The sequence below is a fragment of the Mustela nivalis genome (genome assembly GCF_964662115.1).
Source record: "Mustela nivalis genome assembly, chromosome: 6".
NCBI classification, from domain to species: Eukaryota; Metazoa; Chordata; class Mammalia; order Carnivora; family Mustelidae; genus Mustela; species Mustela nivalis.
The window spans coordinates 91,777,868-91,795,282 of NC_139025.1; the positions used below are offsets into that span (position 1 = coordinate 91,777,868).

Sequence of the window (17,415 nt, forward strand, 5' to 3'; positions counted from 1 at the left end):
TTAAAGCCTGTGTGGTCAGGTGTGATGGAGTTAAACGCACGCCAGTCCTCTGTGCAGACTGAGAGACATACGCCCCTTGTTGATGTGGAGTCTGCTGCAAGTGTAACTGTGCTGGGTATCCTGGGTTTGCTAATCCAGATCTACCCTTTTCCCCTTTGGAGCTCTATTCTGGGCCCTGTTGTCCTGATGGAATGGCAGAGAATGGCTCCCAGTCCTTGGACTTGTCTTTGGATTTGGCCATGGGAGTGATGGTGAGAGACAAGACAAAGAAGACAGTCAGACTATTTATTTCCAAGCTCCTTTCCTGTCAAGTCACTGGGGACCGGCTGCACCCCTCTACTGAGAGCCACAACTCCTTCTGGGCAGTCCTCACCATACAACTCAGCCTCCCTCTGAAATTCTGGGTTTCCCCAGTGGCTTCTCCCACCCTTACCCCTTAAGTCTAGGGCTTTCAAAGTTTCTGTCCATAGAGCCAGATGTTGCTCCAGCTCTTAGTGCTTTCCTGAAACCCTGCCCATGCCTTTGGAAAGAGTTCTAAATAACTCTCAGTCTGATTAGCCAGTTTGAGTCTGTCACCTGATTCCTAAAAGCACCCTGGTTGGTATATTAATATATGTAATTTTAAAAAAATAAGTGCAATTATCCTTCACAAACCAAAAAGAAAACTAAAGTGACATAATATGGCTTAGATAATTTTTTTCACATTTGAAATAAAAAGTTCAACCCCGTGTTAATGCTATGATTGAATGATTCTATGATACCAAGTTTCTTGTGCCTTCCAGTTTCGTTTTACAAGTTTCTAAACCTTGTATCACCTCGCCACGTACAGAATAGCATATTAGAAGAGAAATAGCAGAGGGAGACCACCGGTTATCTGTTTCTCACGAGATGAATTGCTTTATCATCAATACAAAGGCAGACATTTTTCTTAGGTACCCCCTTGTATGTTTCATGACACACCATTTCACTTTGCTGTGATGGAGTTTTACTTTGCCCCAAGCTTCAAAAGCTAATCAAGTTTACTACATCCAGATGTTTCTGGTCTTGCAGCAGTAAAGGGGCTGGACTCAACAGAAGTTGATTAACCATTTAAGGATATGAGAAGGCCACTGAAAGAGATTCCTCCTTAAAAAAACAAGATCATCCCACAAGGTTGTTTCAAGAGCCAACTCCTACACCCAGGGAGGGAAAAGACAATTCTGAGAAGAATATGAGGTCTGTCAAACGGATTCTTCCAATCTCATTCCCCAGGACTGGGGAGAGAGGTAGTGCTCTTTTCCCTCCAAATTATTGTGAGGCATCCCAAACACAAAGCAGAGTTGCACAGATAAGAGTGTAAGAACGCAGAGCACAAGAGAGGGGAGAGAGTAATGCACTCTCATTTAAGGAGAGAAGCTCAGGCTTAGTGAATTAACACTGGGGCCCTTTACTGAGGAGAAGAGGTCAACTTCAGCACCAACAAGTCCTGTGCACGATGGCTCTGATGGGGGCTGACGATTCACTCGGCTGACACATCACCAAAGTTCCAAGAGCTCCTATCTTGATGGTGAGCACGGAGTGATCAGAATGGCACTGAAAGCTCTGGAGGGCCAAAGGATTTACCCGCTAAGGGAGGCCGTTACCATGTCAGCAGCTACAGATGATGCTGATGCTTTGGAAATGGCACAGAGAGCCTCCTGAGCAGTGGGCAACAGCAGCAGTGGGCAGTTACCCTCGCATGACTAAGAGAATTTTGGAAGCTTTAGTTTAAAGGGACAGGTCCTCTGAGATCAGCTTTCTTTTTATCCGTGAACAAAAAAGATGAGTTGATAGTATTGGGTGATTTTGTAAGCCCTCAGGGGGAAAAATTAAAAAAAAAAAAAGTGCTAAATGACAAACTGTGTATATAAAGGAAACTCCAAGCAGTGGCAAATCTGAAGTGGCTGAGGGCAGCACAAGGACACCAGGGGACTCCTGAAGACAAAGACAATCTCATTCCCTGCTCTGCCTAGGACTGAGCTTAAATGCCAATACAGAACAGCACACTTGAAATAGGAACACTAGATTCTTGTATACCCTAGGAAAAAATAAAGAGCATTGTGGATGTAAAAGTCCAAGACATCAAACACCTTGAAATATATCTCAACTAATTTCACTGTCTCTGTGCTCTCTTCAAGTGGCAAATTTCGTATGTCTCCCGAAAGGCAGGGAAACCAATGGAAATATCACAAAATGCTTGAAATAATAAACCAACAGTTTTCTCAAAAAAAAAAAAAAAAGCTTAAGAAAATCACAAGAAAAGTGTTAACTTCCTCAAAATTAGCAATAAATGATAGGGCAACCCTACACTGGTATCAAGTGATGGGGTAAAAATAAGTTTACGTCAGGCACAGTGGCATCTTATTCTTATTTGATACCACCAAGAGGATAGCAGCTCCTAGCAGGCTCTCAGGAACTGAACACCAGCCTGGGAGTGTAGTAAGGAAGCATTGCCACTGTGGGAACTGGGTGGGGACTTGGAGATCTTCCTCAGACCACAGTCAGCCCTCTCCGTCACTGTGCTAGCACAGCTCACTCAGCAGCCCTATCATTATCTGTCCTGCCCTCCCCCCATCTCATCCAAGACCTTAGAAAGCTCTGAGAATACAGATCATGACAAGCAAAGACTGGGAAAGCCACAGATGAGGTCAACCACAGTGTTCTTCTGAGCTTCTGGAAATGGACTAAGGAAACTGCAGAGATATAAACACCCCCCAAATACTACTTGAAGTGGATTGAAAAACCATTTATGGTATTGAGTTAACTTCTCTGCTCAGCAAATGCTCATCATGACAAGGAAGACTGCTACGATCTACTGATAGGAACAGGACTTGGAGCACCATTAATAACTAGGAATAAGAAACACGCAAGGATTATGGTTTTTCATTAAAGCAAACTTCAGTACTTTTAAGTGTGCAAACTGTGCGAGATCATGAGAAAGAATTTGGTGGCTGGTTCATTGACTGTAACCACAAGCACTACAATTTAGGAAGAATCAACTGTAGGTAAGAAGACTGGAACAGATATATATATATCTGTTCCAGATATATATATATATATATATATACATATGTATATATATATAGTTTTTTTCACTAAAGCCAAGATACTTTTCATTCTAGAAGTCAAACACTGCAGAAAAAAAAAATGCTATGGAGTAGCTGATATCTGGGGATAGTCAGAAATCTGCAGTTGGGTAAATGGAGGCTAAAAGCCATCGGGCTGTAAACTGAGGATTCATTTCCCAACCCAAAATGCATCTGTGTTCTCAGTCACTGAAGTAACTTATGATACTGCAGAAAAACCACGAATTACTAACCCACCCCAAATTTGATCCATTTACATCTATCAGTGAATAGGAACGGAAAGTGTTTTTCTCTCTGATGGAAAGACTGATCCTCATATACACACACACTCTAAGACAACCAGAAAAAAATAGAAGTCTGAATAGGTAATCTTCCAATCTCAGGAAGAAGACAAAGACCCTTCACCAGAGATGCACAAACACATCTATTCATTTAAGATATACCATCCTCTAATTCCTGTTTTTTGTGGTTTTTGTTTTTTTTTTTTAATTTGTGAACTTTTCAGTTAGAGTAAAAATATCTAAATGGCCCATTCCGTTTTAATATATTCAAGCAAAGTTCCCGGGAAGGTTTCCAGAAAGTTGGGTTGCTTTAAAATTGGCCATGCATTAAGTAAAGCTTTGTCTCACCAAAGGGAAAAAGTAACTGATACAGTCTCTTTACATTCACTCCACACAAGGTTCCTGGAGTTCGAAGGCATTTTCAAAGGGAGAAAAATCGAACTGCAGCTCTGGAGGTGCATACGAGGCCTCTTTGAGCAACCCTGCCAGCTCCCAACAATATGAGGGCCCACCACCTGCTTCCTGAGGAATGTGAAATCTACCTGCTCTGCTGGCTCCCCAAAGGTTCTCCTGCTTTCCACACCGGCTGCCCTTCATTCATTCCATGGCCTTCCCCTTTCATCTCGAAGAGATGCAGTCATGATAACTGTGCAAATGTTCCCTTGAACAGCGCAACCAAAAAGAAAAGCCTTCAGCCTTACATTTTGCAGGGAAACAAAAACTCAAATTCTGGGAGGACCGAACTAGCACTAAAAGCCACGGCGGTGAAGGATTCATTCCACGGGTACCCGGCTTCTTTTCACATTACCTGCTTCGGTGTACTTCAATCCCACTTTTTCTTCTGTGTCTTTTGTCTTTGGGGGTGGCCAGACAGCTTGGAGTCTGCCCGGAGTCCTATCGTCCTGCTCGGTAGGGCTGTGGTCAGGCTGTTGAAAAAGCAGGTAAAGAAAAGGACACGTTATATGAAATGTGGCCACAGCGAATTAACCCCTGAAGACATGCTGCCTCTAACTCCAAAATTAATTTAAATGGTCAGTTGCATGTTGTGCTCAGTCACTATAATTGAAACATCTCCCTACAGAGTGACCCTTTTCCAGAAAGGTAAAGTGATCAGTGAGGGTGGAAAAAACAACAACAAAAACAAAACAAAACCAACCAAACAAAACCCTCAAGGCCAAGTATGAAACAAACATTAATAGATGACATTTATCATATAACTTTTTTTAAATCACCAACATCAAACTGAAGGTACAGTTATATATGCATTGTACCTAGGTACATTTATAGGGATGATTATACATGTATCCCAAACTACTCCAGGGTATTTTATAATACAAAGATTAGCTCTGCATTTTCCATAAACACCAGCTGTATGTGGGTCAGGAAATATTTCTCTAAACCCTCAACATTGCTGATCTCAATTCCTTTTTCTCTTCTTTAAATAAATGACATGGCCTTCATATTGAAGCCATTTTTTATAGGGGCTGATTTTTACTACTTGGAGAATGCCATATTGTGTTCAATTTTCAACTACATCCTAAGAATGTTTCCAAAAGATTTTTAAATTTTTATCGCTTCAACTGATCAACTATAATAGGGGATGATAATTCAAGACTGAGGAGATACTAAAATTCTATTGTTCTTATGAACATTTAAGATCTACTGGACAGGGGTTTGCTAGTCTTTATAGATTACCCGAATTAATCTCCTTAATAGTAACACTAGCTCACTAATGAGATGGTTACCATGGGCTAACTTCACTCACTCTTCACGACTACTGCGTAAGGTAAGGGTTATTTTCTTCATCTTGCCGGATGAGGGGATGGAGGCTCTGGGTGATTGAGGTCACCCAACCAATCAATGGTGAGTTAGAACTAAATGATTAAACCCAGTGATCAGGATGCCTTGTAACAAACATGGAACATTTTAATCATATCACAAACACATATTTCGCCAAATGGCAGACTTCAAAGTTAAAACAGAGTTGTTGCAGAGGTCTAACTAAGAGGTGAGGAAATGCGGGCTCTTGCTACAGCATCACTTCCTTGTGCTGCTTTATTTTTTTATAAGAACATCTACTACTGGGGCGCCTGGGTGGCTCAGTCAGTAAAGCATCTGCCTTCAGCTCGGGTCATGATTCCAGGGTCCTGGGATGGAGCCCCGGTTTGGGCTCCCTGCTCAGCGGACAGCTTGCTTCTCCCTCTCCACTGCTTATGTTCTCCCTCTCTCAAATAAATAAATAAAATCCTAAAAAAGAAAGGAACATCTACTATTAATGCGTAAACTCAGAGTGGCCCTTTCCCCTTTCTGCCCACACATCATTATGTATATCCCTCTTAGGACCCTCCAGAAAAATAGAAGAAAAACAGAATTCCCTAGTTTAACTCTATACTCCTTGCAAGGGTGATTTGATCGTAATCCCCTTTTACCTAGAAAAGATTCACTAATAACAAGTAACTGGGACTCACTTTGACAGGAAAGATGAAAAAGAAATACAGCAGCATTGCATCTTACAACAAAACCCCAAACCCAATTCTACATACGCTTTTGGACTCAGAGGGACCATCGACCGGCCTTGACCTTGATCTTTCAAACACAGCTCTTAGGGACTCTTTCTCATGCTTCATCTTGCGCTTGAGGGCTTCCAGCTCAGACGCGTCAGCTGTGGTCCCCCTTTTGGGGGGACGGACAAATATGGCTTTAAAGGCCTCAAGGGCTGTCTCTGGGGGCTTTGGCTTGACCTCTCCACCCTGGGTCTGGGCTCCGCTGGGGCCGCCCTGGCTCTCCTGGGCAGCACTGCAGCCCATCTCCTCCTTCCTGGGCTGCTCAGGATCTTCTGCCTTCACTTCTGCTTTGGGCATGTCAAGGACGAACAGCTGAGAGAGCTGCTCCAGGAGAGTGGGAGTGGCCTTCGGATCCGTTGTCTTCTCCCCAGCCTTCATGGTCTGAGGCCCTGCCTGCGCTAAGGACTTCTGAACGGGCTGTGTCAATTTGAGCAAAGCCAGGTCGCCATCCTTTGGTTTAATTTCAGTGATGGTCTTCCCTCCCTCACCTGTGGCCCCCTTCTTCAGCACACGAAGCCCACTGAAAAAGGCCGGAAGCTGGAACGACTTCTCTCCGGCGACTTCTTTTTTAGACGAGGCATCCTCGGTGACACCGACACTCACGTTCTGGTCTGTCACCACGGGGAGGACTGGGGAACTTTCTTCGGCAGCTTGTCCTTGCGTGGGGCCACGCTCTGTCTGGAGGCCACCACTCTCAGGTTGCGGTTTGCACCTTATCTCAGGTGGAGTCCTTTGAGGCCCTTCTGCACAGAGCTCTGCATCATCCCTTTCCCCAGTGGTGCTATTTTCCCTACAATCACGTGGCTTTTCTTTAGGATCCTGAGACGGCTCAGATAAAACCCTGGGGGACTGTGGGCGGCTGGCATGGCTCCCCTCTTCTGGCTGCTGGCCACCATCATCAGAGTCCGAATCGCTGGTGGTGTTCACAAGAGTCCCACGAACCAAAAGGACATCGTCTCTGTTCACACTCTGAGCACTGAGGGGAAGTGGCTCTTGACCAGGTAGAGAAATCCCTGCCTCTTCTACTCCCTGACTTCCCTCTGACTCCGTTTCCACCCCTGCAGTCTTGCTATCATTTCCAAGGTCAGATGGAACCTGAGCCTCTGCCTCCGGCTGCTGCTCCGAGACCTTGCTGGGGTCACCCAGCTGAGGTAAACTGTGGAATGCCTTCAGCACTGCGCCTTCCTCGTCGGGCTTCACAGAGTCCAACTTACTTGTAAACCCAAACAAAGTTTTCATAGAGAACTTGCTCAGGATCGACTGAGCCACTTCAAGTCTGGCTTCAGGTTTTTCTGGTTCCGAGACATCATCACTGCCATTCAGAGTGTCTCCAGCGTCCTCCATGTCTGGGCAATGCCCTCCGTGCACGTTCTGACTTTTGTCACCTTTCCCTGCTCCCTCAGTTTATCCACACCATCGGCTCTGAACTTACAGGACAGGGAGCAACAGGACCCGGCAGCCTCTCCGCCGCGGAGCAAGCACGCTTGGGCTCTTTCAGGTCACTTGCTGGGCCCTCCTTCCGGGGTGTGTGCGAGGATGGAACGCTCGGGGCCAGCTGTGAGAAGCCCGTGGAGCTTTCTGCCCAGACGCAGCAGAGGCTGCACACCTTACTACACACGAACTGGGGAGGCTGCTCCTCTGGGACTTCCGTATTTATTTCCGCGGACAAAAGGGTTTTTGTCGTAGGGAAACTCAGCCTGCCCCCAGTCATCCCAGCCCAGGACTTCACTGTGAGCTCCGCCCCAGAGCCTCCCTGTAGCTTTCAACTTCCTCATTGGTGAGCAAGGGAGGCTCCAGAACGTGCTGAGCCGGCAAGCAGATCCTGACAGCCCTTGACCCCCCCACCCCCCCCACCCCCCCCCTCGCCCAGCAGCCCAAGAAATTCAAAAGTGAATCAGCAGAAATTGACAGAAACGCTTTTGAGAAGCTCCCTCTTGCCATCTAAATTTTGGTCGGAAGCCTGTGCTTCATCCAGGCCAAAAAACCTAGCAGCACACAAGGATCAACCGTCACTTACAAAACCCAAAGCAAAGAAATGCAAGTAAAGGAATAGATGATCTCAAAATGCCCAGAACTCCCAAAAGCAGTAAATTACTGCTCTTGAAGGTTTTGTTTTTGTTTTTGTTTTTGTTTTATTGCTTTCTTCCGTTTCTCTGCAGGTTTCATCTGGAATGCAGATTTCAGTTGCTAGGGCTGGGGGTGGGGAGTGGGTGACCAACAGGACTGGTTTCAGATTACTGCTGTTTTAGTTCAGCCCATCTGTCTCACTGTTCTACAAACAGGTACTTAGGCAAGCACGCCCACCACGCCCAGTGTCCACCCGCCTTAGGCGGGCAGAGTAAACAGCCCCAGCCCGCCCGAATGATTACCCTCCACACACTCTGTGCCAACCTCAGGCTTCTGCTCAGCAGCTCCAACTTCCTGGTTTCCTTAGGAATCCTGGTGTCCGAAGGGCACCCCTCTCTGCTTCAACGATCCAACCAAGTGAAACCTGGCATGCTACAAGGTAACAACACACAACCTGCCTAGTTAGGCAAAGCGATTCAACCAAGATCCCCAAGGAGCCACATTCCCCTAAAGGGCAAAACATCTGAAACGTCTCGGTCAGTCAAGTTTCTATCACAGTCCCAATTTGCCTAAAACAAGAACAGGACGGACGAAATCACCACCAAACATCAGCTCAAGGTAGTTTCCAACACTCTGTATGCTGAGAACACAGCAACCAAGGACGTGGAAAAATTGTGGCTGTTTCCTAGCAGCATAGCTAGCTGCCTCTTGGGACAGCTTCCTGTCGTACCTTAAGGTCTCAGTGTTTTTCAAATCTGGTCCAGCCAGCAGGCATTTAGCAAGCACCTGCGATGGCCAAGTTCCTGCGCTGGATCAGGACAGTCAAACTGGCTGAAAACTAATCATCGGGTCTCTGACCAAAGTTGCAAGAAAACTGAGCCCAGGTGTTAAACACAAACAGCAATTTATTCTGCAAAATAAAAGCTGTAGCCATAAGCAAAACAACACTGTTAGTGGATGTACATCAAGGGAGCAGCTGTGAATAGCACACTGAAGACTTGAATCATGTTCCCCCGAAAGCATTAAGACTGGGAAATTCTGATTGCAACACATTTCTAGCAATGCCTTCAAAAGGAAGCCTCACACACAGAAGAGTACGCATTAGAATATCCCACCAACCCCTCTGGGAAAGTTAAGATGTAACTTCTGGGTCCCTGATTTGGCCTTGAGTCCAAATGGAGACTTTCCCACTTGTTCCTGATGCTAGTAGGTTTGGGATGACTCATGCCAGCACACTTAATCAAAAGGCCACCATGACACACAGAAAATTTATCAGCACCATTTACGTCTTAGAACAGCTTCCTGCCCAGAGGAAATGCCCATCGATAAAAATCAGACTTCTGCTTCTTCAAGACGGAGGAGAAAAGGAATCCCCACACCACATCGTAAGATCTGTCTTCTTAAGAACTACACAGACCATCTAACACAGGAGTGCGGGGAGAGACATGACACCTCTTTTGTGTTGTCCTTTTTAACTGAAAGGCTCCATTTCCTCGGACCTCACTAATTACTGATTTCCAGAATAAGTTTCTGAGATGGCTTGTGTACTAGTCCCAGAAAAGACACAGGAGTCTGTGCAAGGATTCTGTGACACAGTAAGAGGCTCTCCCCATACAATTCTCCTCCATTTATGAAGCATAATTCTATGACAAAGATGCATTCATCCAACCACTGCTTTTAAGCACCAACTGTGCACGAGGCTCTGGGGATATACAGACGAAGGAAACTCCAGCTTTCTACGTTTAATAGGGGAAATCCGCCAAGAAAAAGGTGATACTTTGTTCTTACACTGTAAGTCCTTCACACTCTCAACTCAGTCTGACTCACAAGAGGTGGACCTAAAACAACTCGGAATGAAAGCAAGCAGTGACCTCTAAATAGGATAAGAAAGAAAGAGCAGCATGGTCATTCAAACACGTCTTCGACGACAGCCTCTCTCGCACTATGAGAAACGCTACTATTGCTGGTCATTGAAGGAACTGAAAAACGTTGGCCTATAATGTTCAAATAAGAAGACTGCGATTTTTTTTAAACCATTTTACTTTATTTTTCATCATGAGAAGTGTACTCTTTAATCCCCATCCACTGTATCCCCCCATCCTCTTACCCACCTCCCCAGTAGTTCATTCTCTATAGTTAAGAGGCTGTTATTTGGTTTATTTTGTCTGTCTGTGTCTCTCTTTCCTTTGTTGAATCATTTTGTTTCTTAAATTCCATATGAGTGAAATCATACGGTATTTGTCTTATTTTGTTTAGCATTATACTCTCTAGCTCTATCCGTGTTGTTGCAAATGGCAGGATTTCATGCTTTTCTACGGCTGAGAAATACTGTTATACATAACAGAATATTTATGTTTATATGTTAGACCACATATATGTGGTATATATAGCACAAATATATATTTTATAGATAAATATCTTTACCACATATATATGGTTTAATTATATATATAATTACATATAGTATAGATATGTATCTATATATAGGTATATTATTATACATAGTAATTATATATATGATTAATGGATAAAGTATATATATTTATAAGTGAATATAAATATATATACACACCACCTCTTTATCCATTAACCTATCAGTGGACACTAGGGCTGCTTTCATATTTTGGCTACTGTAAATAATGCTGTGATAAACAAAGGAGTGCCTGTATCCCTTTAAGTTAGTGTTTTTGTATTTGGGAAGGAATACCCTGTAGTGCAATTCTTAGATTATAAGGCAGTTCTATTTTTTACTTTTGGGGGAACCTCCATACGGTTTTCTACAATGGTTACACCAATTTGCATGCCCACCAACAGTGCATGAGGACTTCTTTTCTCCACATCCTCACCAACACTTCTTGTTTCTTGTGTTGTTGATGTTAGCCATTCTGATGAATGTGTGAGGTGATATCTCATTGTACTTTTGATTTGCATTTCCTGGCTGATGAATGATGTTGAGCTTCTTTTTGTGTGTCCATTGGCCATCTGTATGTTTCCTTTGGAGAAATGCCTGTTCATGTGTTCTGCCCATTTTTAATCAGATTATTTGGTTTTCTTGGGTGTTGAGTTGTAGGCACGCTTTATATGCTTTGGATATCAACCCTTTATTGGATATGTAATTTGCAAGTATCTCCTCCCATTCAGTAGGTTGTCTCTTAGTTCTGTTGTTTCTTTCACTGTGCAGATGCATTTTATTTTGACATAGTCCCAATAGTTTATTTTTGCTTTTATTTCCCTTGCCTCAGGAGACATATCTAGAAATATACTGTTACAGCCAACATCAGAGACATTATTGCCTGTGCTCTCTTCTAGAATTTTTAAGAAGCCTACAAATGTGATCTTAGTTGATTGGTTCTGAAAAATGAATCTATTTAATGCTTTAACATTTTCAGGGGGAAAAATAATCACTTCTTCTGGACATCATTTATCTCAGTGTCTTATTCTGCGATGCATACTTTTTAAATGCCTACTACACAAAACCAGTACCAGCCAAGACTTTTTCCTTTACAACCTCCCCTGAATCTCCTTTGTTTTGTACTGGTCAGTGGCAGGTCACCCCAAGATAGGCCGCTGTGGCATGAAGGTTATTTTGTGTTGAAGGCAATTGAGACCTTGCAGGCTCAAGAGAAACTTTTGCTCCTCTCTTAACTACACACAGAAGAATCTAAATTGGAGGTCTTCCTCAGAATAATGGTTATTCCCAGAGATAAATTTTATCTGAGTGACCATCTGTATGGCAGGACAAACATCTAGTTACCAAACATCTGCTCTTGTTGCCCTGTGAATTGCCTTCCTTCCCTTCGGAGTCCCAGACCCCATCCTCCTTCTCCTTAGTTTAGGGCAACATATATACCTCATTTTGCCTATCTTTGGAATTATATCTTTCTGGCTTCCCTGTATGCACAAAATTCAATTTGATTTTCTCCTAATCTGTCTCCTGTCCATCTGATTCTTAATCTAGCTAGTAGGGACAGGAAACTCATGCTCCTTGACAGTTTTAACCTCAAGAGCCTTAAGCCCTATAGTAGCTATACATGTGCAAGAGGCCAGATAAAGTGGCCCAACTTAGCTAAGTTAAAATAGGTAGCATTTGACCCTTGTGATGTTCTTTGTAACTATTTGTTAAAAACAATAGGTACCGATTGTTAAAGCTCAGGATATCGGATATTGATTACAAATATATACACTTTATTCATTAACCAATTTGTTATAAACAATCAGGGGCACCAGGGCAGCTCAGTCAGTTAAGCATCTGCCTTTGGCTCTGGTCATGATCTCAGGGTCCTGGGATCAAGTCCCACATTGGGTTCCCTGGTTAGCAGGGAGTGTGCTTCTCCCTCTGTCTGCTGCTCCCCCTTGCTCATGCTCACTCTCGCTGAAATAAACAAATAAAACCTTAAAAAAAAAAAAAAAGAAGAAGAAGAAAAAAGAAAACCATTGGTACCCAGCTACTTGAAAACTGGACACATATTTGTGTGGAGAATTTACTAGCAGTGAGTTCTCCATGTTTCTCCCATCTCACCATCCTCTCAGACTGAGGCAAAAGGCAACTGTTCTTCATGATAATAAGAACATCAGTCCAACAAACTGACACCTGGTGAAATAAGCCTGCAAGAGTGATTGCAACGAAAAAGCCCTGTTGCCCGAGAACCATCAGTAAAACCCAGCTTCTTGACTCTCATAAGATTAGAGGAATCACCATTAACAAGTCTTGTTTAAGTCAATTTGCAGAAATTGGACATGGCCTAAAAGAAAAACCTCCTAAACTCCTCCCAACTTCTACTCTTTGCAGCCCTCCCCCATATCATTCTGTTTAGATAATTCCTCCCCCAAGTCTCATAAAACCCCAAAAAGGCCAGGGAAAAGTAAAGCAAGTGAGGTTAATTTCAGTGTCAGACAACCCAATATTAGTAATCAACTACTTCAACATGCTTGTTTTAAAAATAAAGCTGTTTGGGGGCACCTGGGTGGCTCAGTTGGTTAAGTGACTGCCTTTGGCTCAGGTCATGATCCTCGAGTCTCAAGATCGAGTCCCTCATCGGGCTCCCTGCTTGGCAGGGAGTCTGCTTCTCCCTCTGACCTTCCCCCTTCTCATGCTCTCTCTCTCTCTCTCATTCTCTCTCTGTCTCATTCTCTCTCTCTCTCTCAAATAAATAAATAAAATATTAAAAAAAAATGAAGCCATTTGAAGTCAAGTAAAGCCAAAGAACTGGTATGAGTTCACACTACTTAAGTGCAGCAGCAGGATAGGAAACAAGGTACCCTAACCCCTATTCCCCTCCCCCCTCCCTATTGCCCCTGGCCTGTGAGCTTACCTTCTTCCCCAACAGCACCCTCCTTATGTTTGTTCTCCACATCTCCGAAATGGAGTCATGAGACCAAATAAAAGACAAATCCAGAGACCTCCTGAAGCTCCCCTTTCTGTTTCGGGTTTGTAACATCTTCCCTCCCTTCATGGTGGAGCTCCTCCCTGCGCACTAACACATCACTTGCAACAGCCCCTCTAAGTCAGCCTAGGAGAAGCTGGCAACTGTTCTTACTAACTGTTCTTAAAAAACAACAACAGCCACAGGCTGCACCTGCCCCGCATTGACAGGCTGCAAGGGCAGGTGTCAGTGATTAAGGCTTTTTTTCCACCGAGCAGTCCTAGTGTAAAATGTTTCTAAGACTGGTTCCATGGAGCAGCATCAAATCTTCATGGGAAATGGGCTGACTGTTGATAACAAACTAAAAGACTGTGAAAGTTAAAAAGGAGAGACCGGGGCCTCCTTGTGAGGATGGAAGCAAGTAAGACAGCAGTGTGTCTGTGGTCTTTCAGTAATCAGGAATGCTTGGGCAGTGCGTACTGTTAAGATCCTGGCTGTGGGTCTTGCGCTCACATCCTACTCTGCTTCTTCAAGAAGCTTGACTTTGGGCAACCAGTCTCTGCTTCGCCTTCCTCACCAGAATCCTGGGAATAAGAAGAGTACCTACTTCTTGGATTGTTAAGAGCATTAAGTGAGCTAATATATTTGGCGTTCTCATCAATGCCTACATATAGTAGGCACTATATGGGTATGATACACTTTCTTAGCAAAGAACAACCTTCTTAGAACCATCAACTAGCATCTAAGTTTTTTTTTTTAATGTTACCAGTATGAAAAAAGTATTTACTGATGATCTGATGGGCCAAGCAGGAAACCACCCCTCTCAACTCCTTCCACATACGCACTTGGGCAGAGGAGCCCTTTGGTTTGAACGGGATTATTTGTTATAGAGAGGCCTACTGAATATAAGACCTAACCATGCTGCAGCTGTGCCAAGAATGAACACAGCATTGAAGAAAATCCTTTAAAGGGATCCCTTTGCAGATGCCTGGGTGGCTCAGTTATTAAGCCTCTGTCTTCAGCTCAGGATCCCAGGGTCCTGGGATTGAGCCGCGCATTGGGTTCCCTGCTTGGTGGGAAGCCTGCTTCTCCCTCTCTCTTTCTCCCTGCTGTGTTCCCTCTTTCCCTGTCTCTGTCAAATAAATAAATAATCTTAAAAAAAAAAAAAAAAAGAATCCCTTTGGATGTCTTTGGGCCAAGACTCTTTGGATTGTTTTGTCCATCTGCATCACCTAAAGGGAGTAATTACTCTAAAATTCTCTCAGATGGCTAGTGTAGGAGACAAAGTTCATCGTGTTATTTATAACTTTTCCTGTACTCCAAGATGATCTTTTTTTAGATTTTCTTTCTTTCTTTCTTTCTTTCTTTCTTTCTTTCTTTCTTTCTTTCTGAGAGACCATGAGAACACCAATATGCACATTCAGTTTGTGGGAGGGGCAGAGGGAGAGAATCCCAAGCAGACTCCCCACTGCGCATAGAGCCCAACCTGGGACCCAATATCTCACAATCCTAAGGTCATGACCTAAGCTGAAACCAAGTCTGACGCTTAATGGAGTGAGCCACTCAGGTGCCCCTCCAAGATGATTTTTTTAAAGTTTTTATTTGTTCATGTGACAGAGAGTGAGACAGCAAGAGAGGAAATATAAGCAGAGGGACAGGGAGAAGCAGGCTTCCTGCCAATCAGAGAGCCCGATGTGGGCCTCCATTCTATGACCCTGGGATCATGACCTGAGCCGAAGGCAGACGCTCAGTGACTGAGCCCCTGAAGCACCCCTCCAAGATGAGTTTTAAACCAACTCAATCGTTTCAGGAAAAAAAAAAAAAAATCCATGAACTTGGATTTTCTCAATAAAATCCTTTTCTTAGGGCAGCTTGAGTGGCTCAGTCAGTTAAGTGTCTCTCTGCCTTCGGCTCAGGTCATGATCCCAGGATCCCAGATTGAGTCCCACATCAGGCTCCTTGCTCATTGGGGAGCCTGCTTCTCTCTCTCCCTCTCCCAGCTTGGGCTCTGTCTCTCTCTCTCTGACACATAACTAACTAAATAACCAAATAAATTAATAAATAAACACATAAATAAATAAGTAAATAAATAAGAAAATCCTTTTCTCAAGAGTCTACTGACACATGGGGCTGCTGAAACTCAAGGTGTGTATCCTTAGTGCTGTGACTTTCCCTGCTGTGGGAAAGGGGTGTTCCCAGATAGTGGCTGGCCTGGAAAGTGCCCAGGTCAGCAACAGCAGAGCACTGACCGTTTTCTTGTTCTGATTTTAGGCCAACACATCAGGCATCCAAGGTGTTAGTTCATTTAAAATTTCCTTACTCTTACAAATACAAAAACCAAGCCTGAAATAGTTATTACATTAGTGGTTAGGGTCTTAGGATCAAATATTTCAGAGATTAATTCTACCAAACAGTACCCAAGGTTCTCTGGAAATGGACTAAATGTCCATGGCAAAATAAAATAATGTAAGGGCAAGAAGGAAAGGCTGAGACTCAGTTGTTAAGCTGGAGGGGAGTGGGGGTAGAAAAGGAGCATTCTTTAAGGTTCAGAATGTCTTAGAACATGTTTCTAAAGGTCTTTGGGCTTTCCTAAAATAAATAGTATTTATGCTCCACACAGACAATCACTCCAGAAAGCATGGAGTCCATAACAAAAGCATTTCATTCTGGTTTAAGTTTTAGATGAAGATCTGGAATCTAATAAACCATAGATTCCTCTTGCTGCCTCTACTCTCCTTCTTCCCGAAGAGTAAAACCAGACAGCCATTGGCTGTGCGATAACTGCGTATCTTCTTTCTTTCCTTCCTTAATTTCTTTTAGGTAAAAGTTATCTTGAGACCATCAGTTCAAACACCAAAGGTCCAGGTATTATTTTAAAGTACATATGTTTTTTATACTTAAAAAGAGACAATTGAAAAATGAGGGAAGGTATGGATTTACCTAAAACAAAATGGAGGTAGGTGAGAAGAGCATGCCTGAGGGAAGAAGGGGGAGAGAATGAGCCTTTTGTAGGGAGTCACTCTTCTCCCAAGTGGGCACCACGCTAGCTTTTTGTTTGTTTGTTTGTTTGTTTGTTTGTTTTTAAGATTTTATTTTATTATTTATTTGACAGAGAGAGGCAGAGAGGCGGGTGGGGGGCAGGGGAGATGGAGGAAGCACGCTCCCCGCCAAGCAGAGAGCCCAATGCAGGGCTCGATCCCAGGACCGTGGGACCATGATCTGAGCCGAAGGCACCAGGCACCCCACGCTACCTTTTTTTTAATAGGAGTTTTCTCTTGCCTTCCCTACCCCTCCCATAACTCTATGAAAAGCCATCAATTACCCCATTTTGTAGATGAATGCTGCTCAGTGCCAGTTTCCTCAGTGATGGAAATGATCTCTATCTGTGTCTCCAATACAGTTGAAACTAGCTACATGTGGCCTATGCACACTTAAACTGTGGCTCATGTGACTGAGAGACAATTTTTTTTTTTTTTTTTTAATTTGAGAGAGAGAGAGAGAGAGAGCACGAGCAGGGGGAAGAGTAGAGGGAGAAGTAAACTCCCTGCTGAGCAAGGAGCCTGAAGCTGGCTGGATCCCAGGACCCTGGGGTCACGACCTGAGCCACAGGTAGATGCTTAACTGACTGAGCCACCTAGACGCCCTGAGAAAGTAAATATTAAATTTTATTTAACTTTAATTAATAGCCACATATGTGGAGGCACCTGGTAGGCTCAGTCAGTACAGCATGAGTCTTGACCTCAGGGTTGTGAGTTCGAGCTCCATGTCAAGTGTAGACATTACTTAAAAATAAAACCTTTAAAAATAAATAAAATCTTAAAAAGAAAATAGCCACATACGGCTAGTGACTGTACCGGGCACTGCTATAGATGTTAATACTGAGGTTCAAAGAAATTAGTCCAGTTCTATGATTACACAACCAATGAGTGGCAAAGCCAGGATTTGAACTAAATCACTCTGATTCTAAATGTTCATTCTTTTCATTACCATAAAGTCAAGTGAAGATGGTATTTTGTAACAGTTCTCCCTCACATTG

At 43.6% G+C, this 17,415-nt stretch overlaps 1 protein-coding gene across 15 annotated transcripts in view; it reads right to left on the reverse strand.

The window, feature by feature from the left end:
- FMN1 (formin 1) overlaps positions 1-17,415 on the reverse strand; it is a gene marked incomplete at its 5' end in the record, with an annotated part of 414,033 nt that overhangs the window by 274,582 nt on the left and 122,036 nt on the right. For 12 of the 15 annotated variants that reach the window (XM_082734303.1, XM_082734305.1, XM_082734302.1 and 9 more), the window contains one exon: positions 4,194-4,311. The exons of 1 other annotated variant lie outside the window; for it this stretch is intronic. In XM_082734303.1, the coding sequence (XP_082590429.1) occupies positions 4,194-4,311 (118 nt within the window). Of the gene's footprint in view, positions 1-4,193; positions 4,312-5,928; positions 7,723-17,415 lie in introns of those variants that run through there. 2 more of the 15 variants (XM_082734295.1, XM_082734296.1) reach the window with 2 other exon arrangements.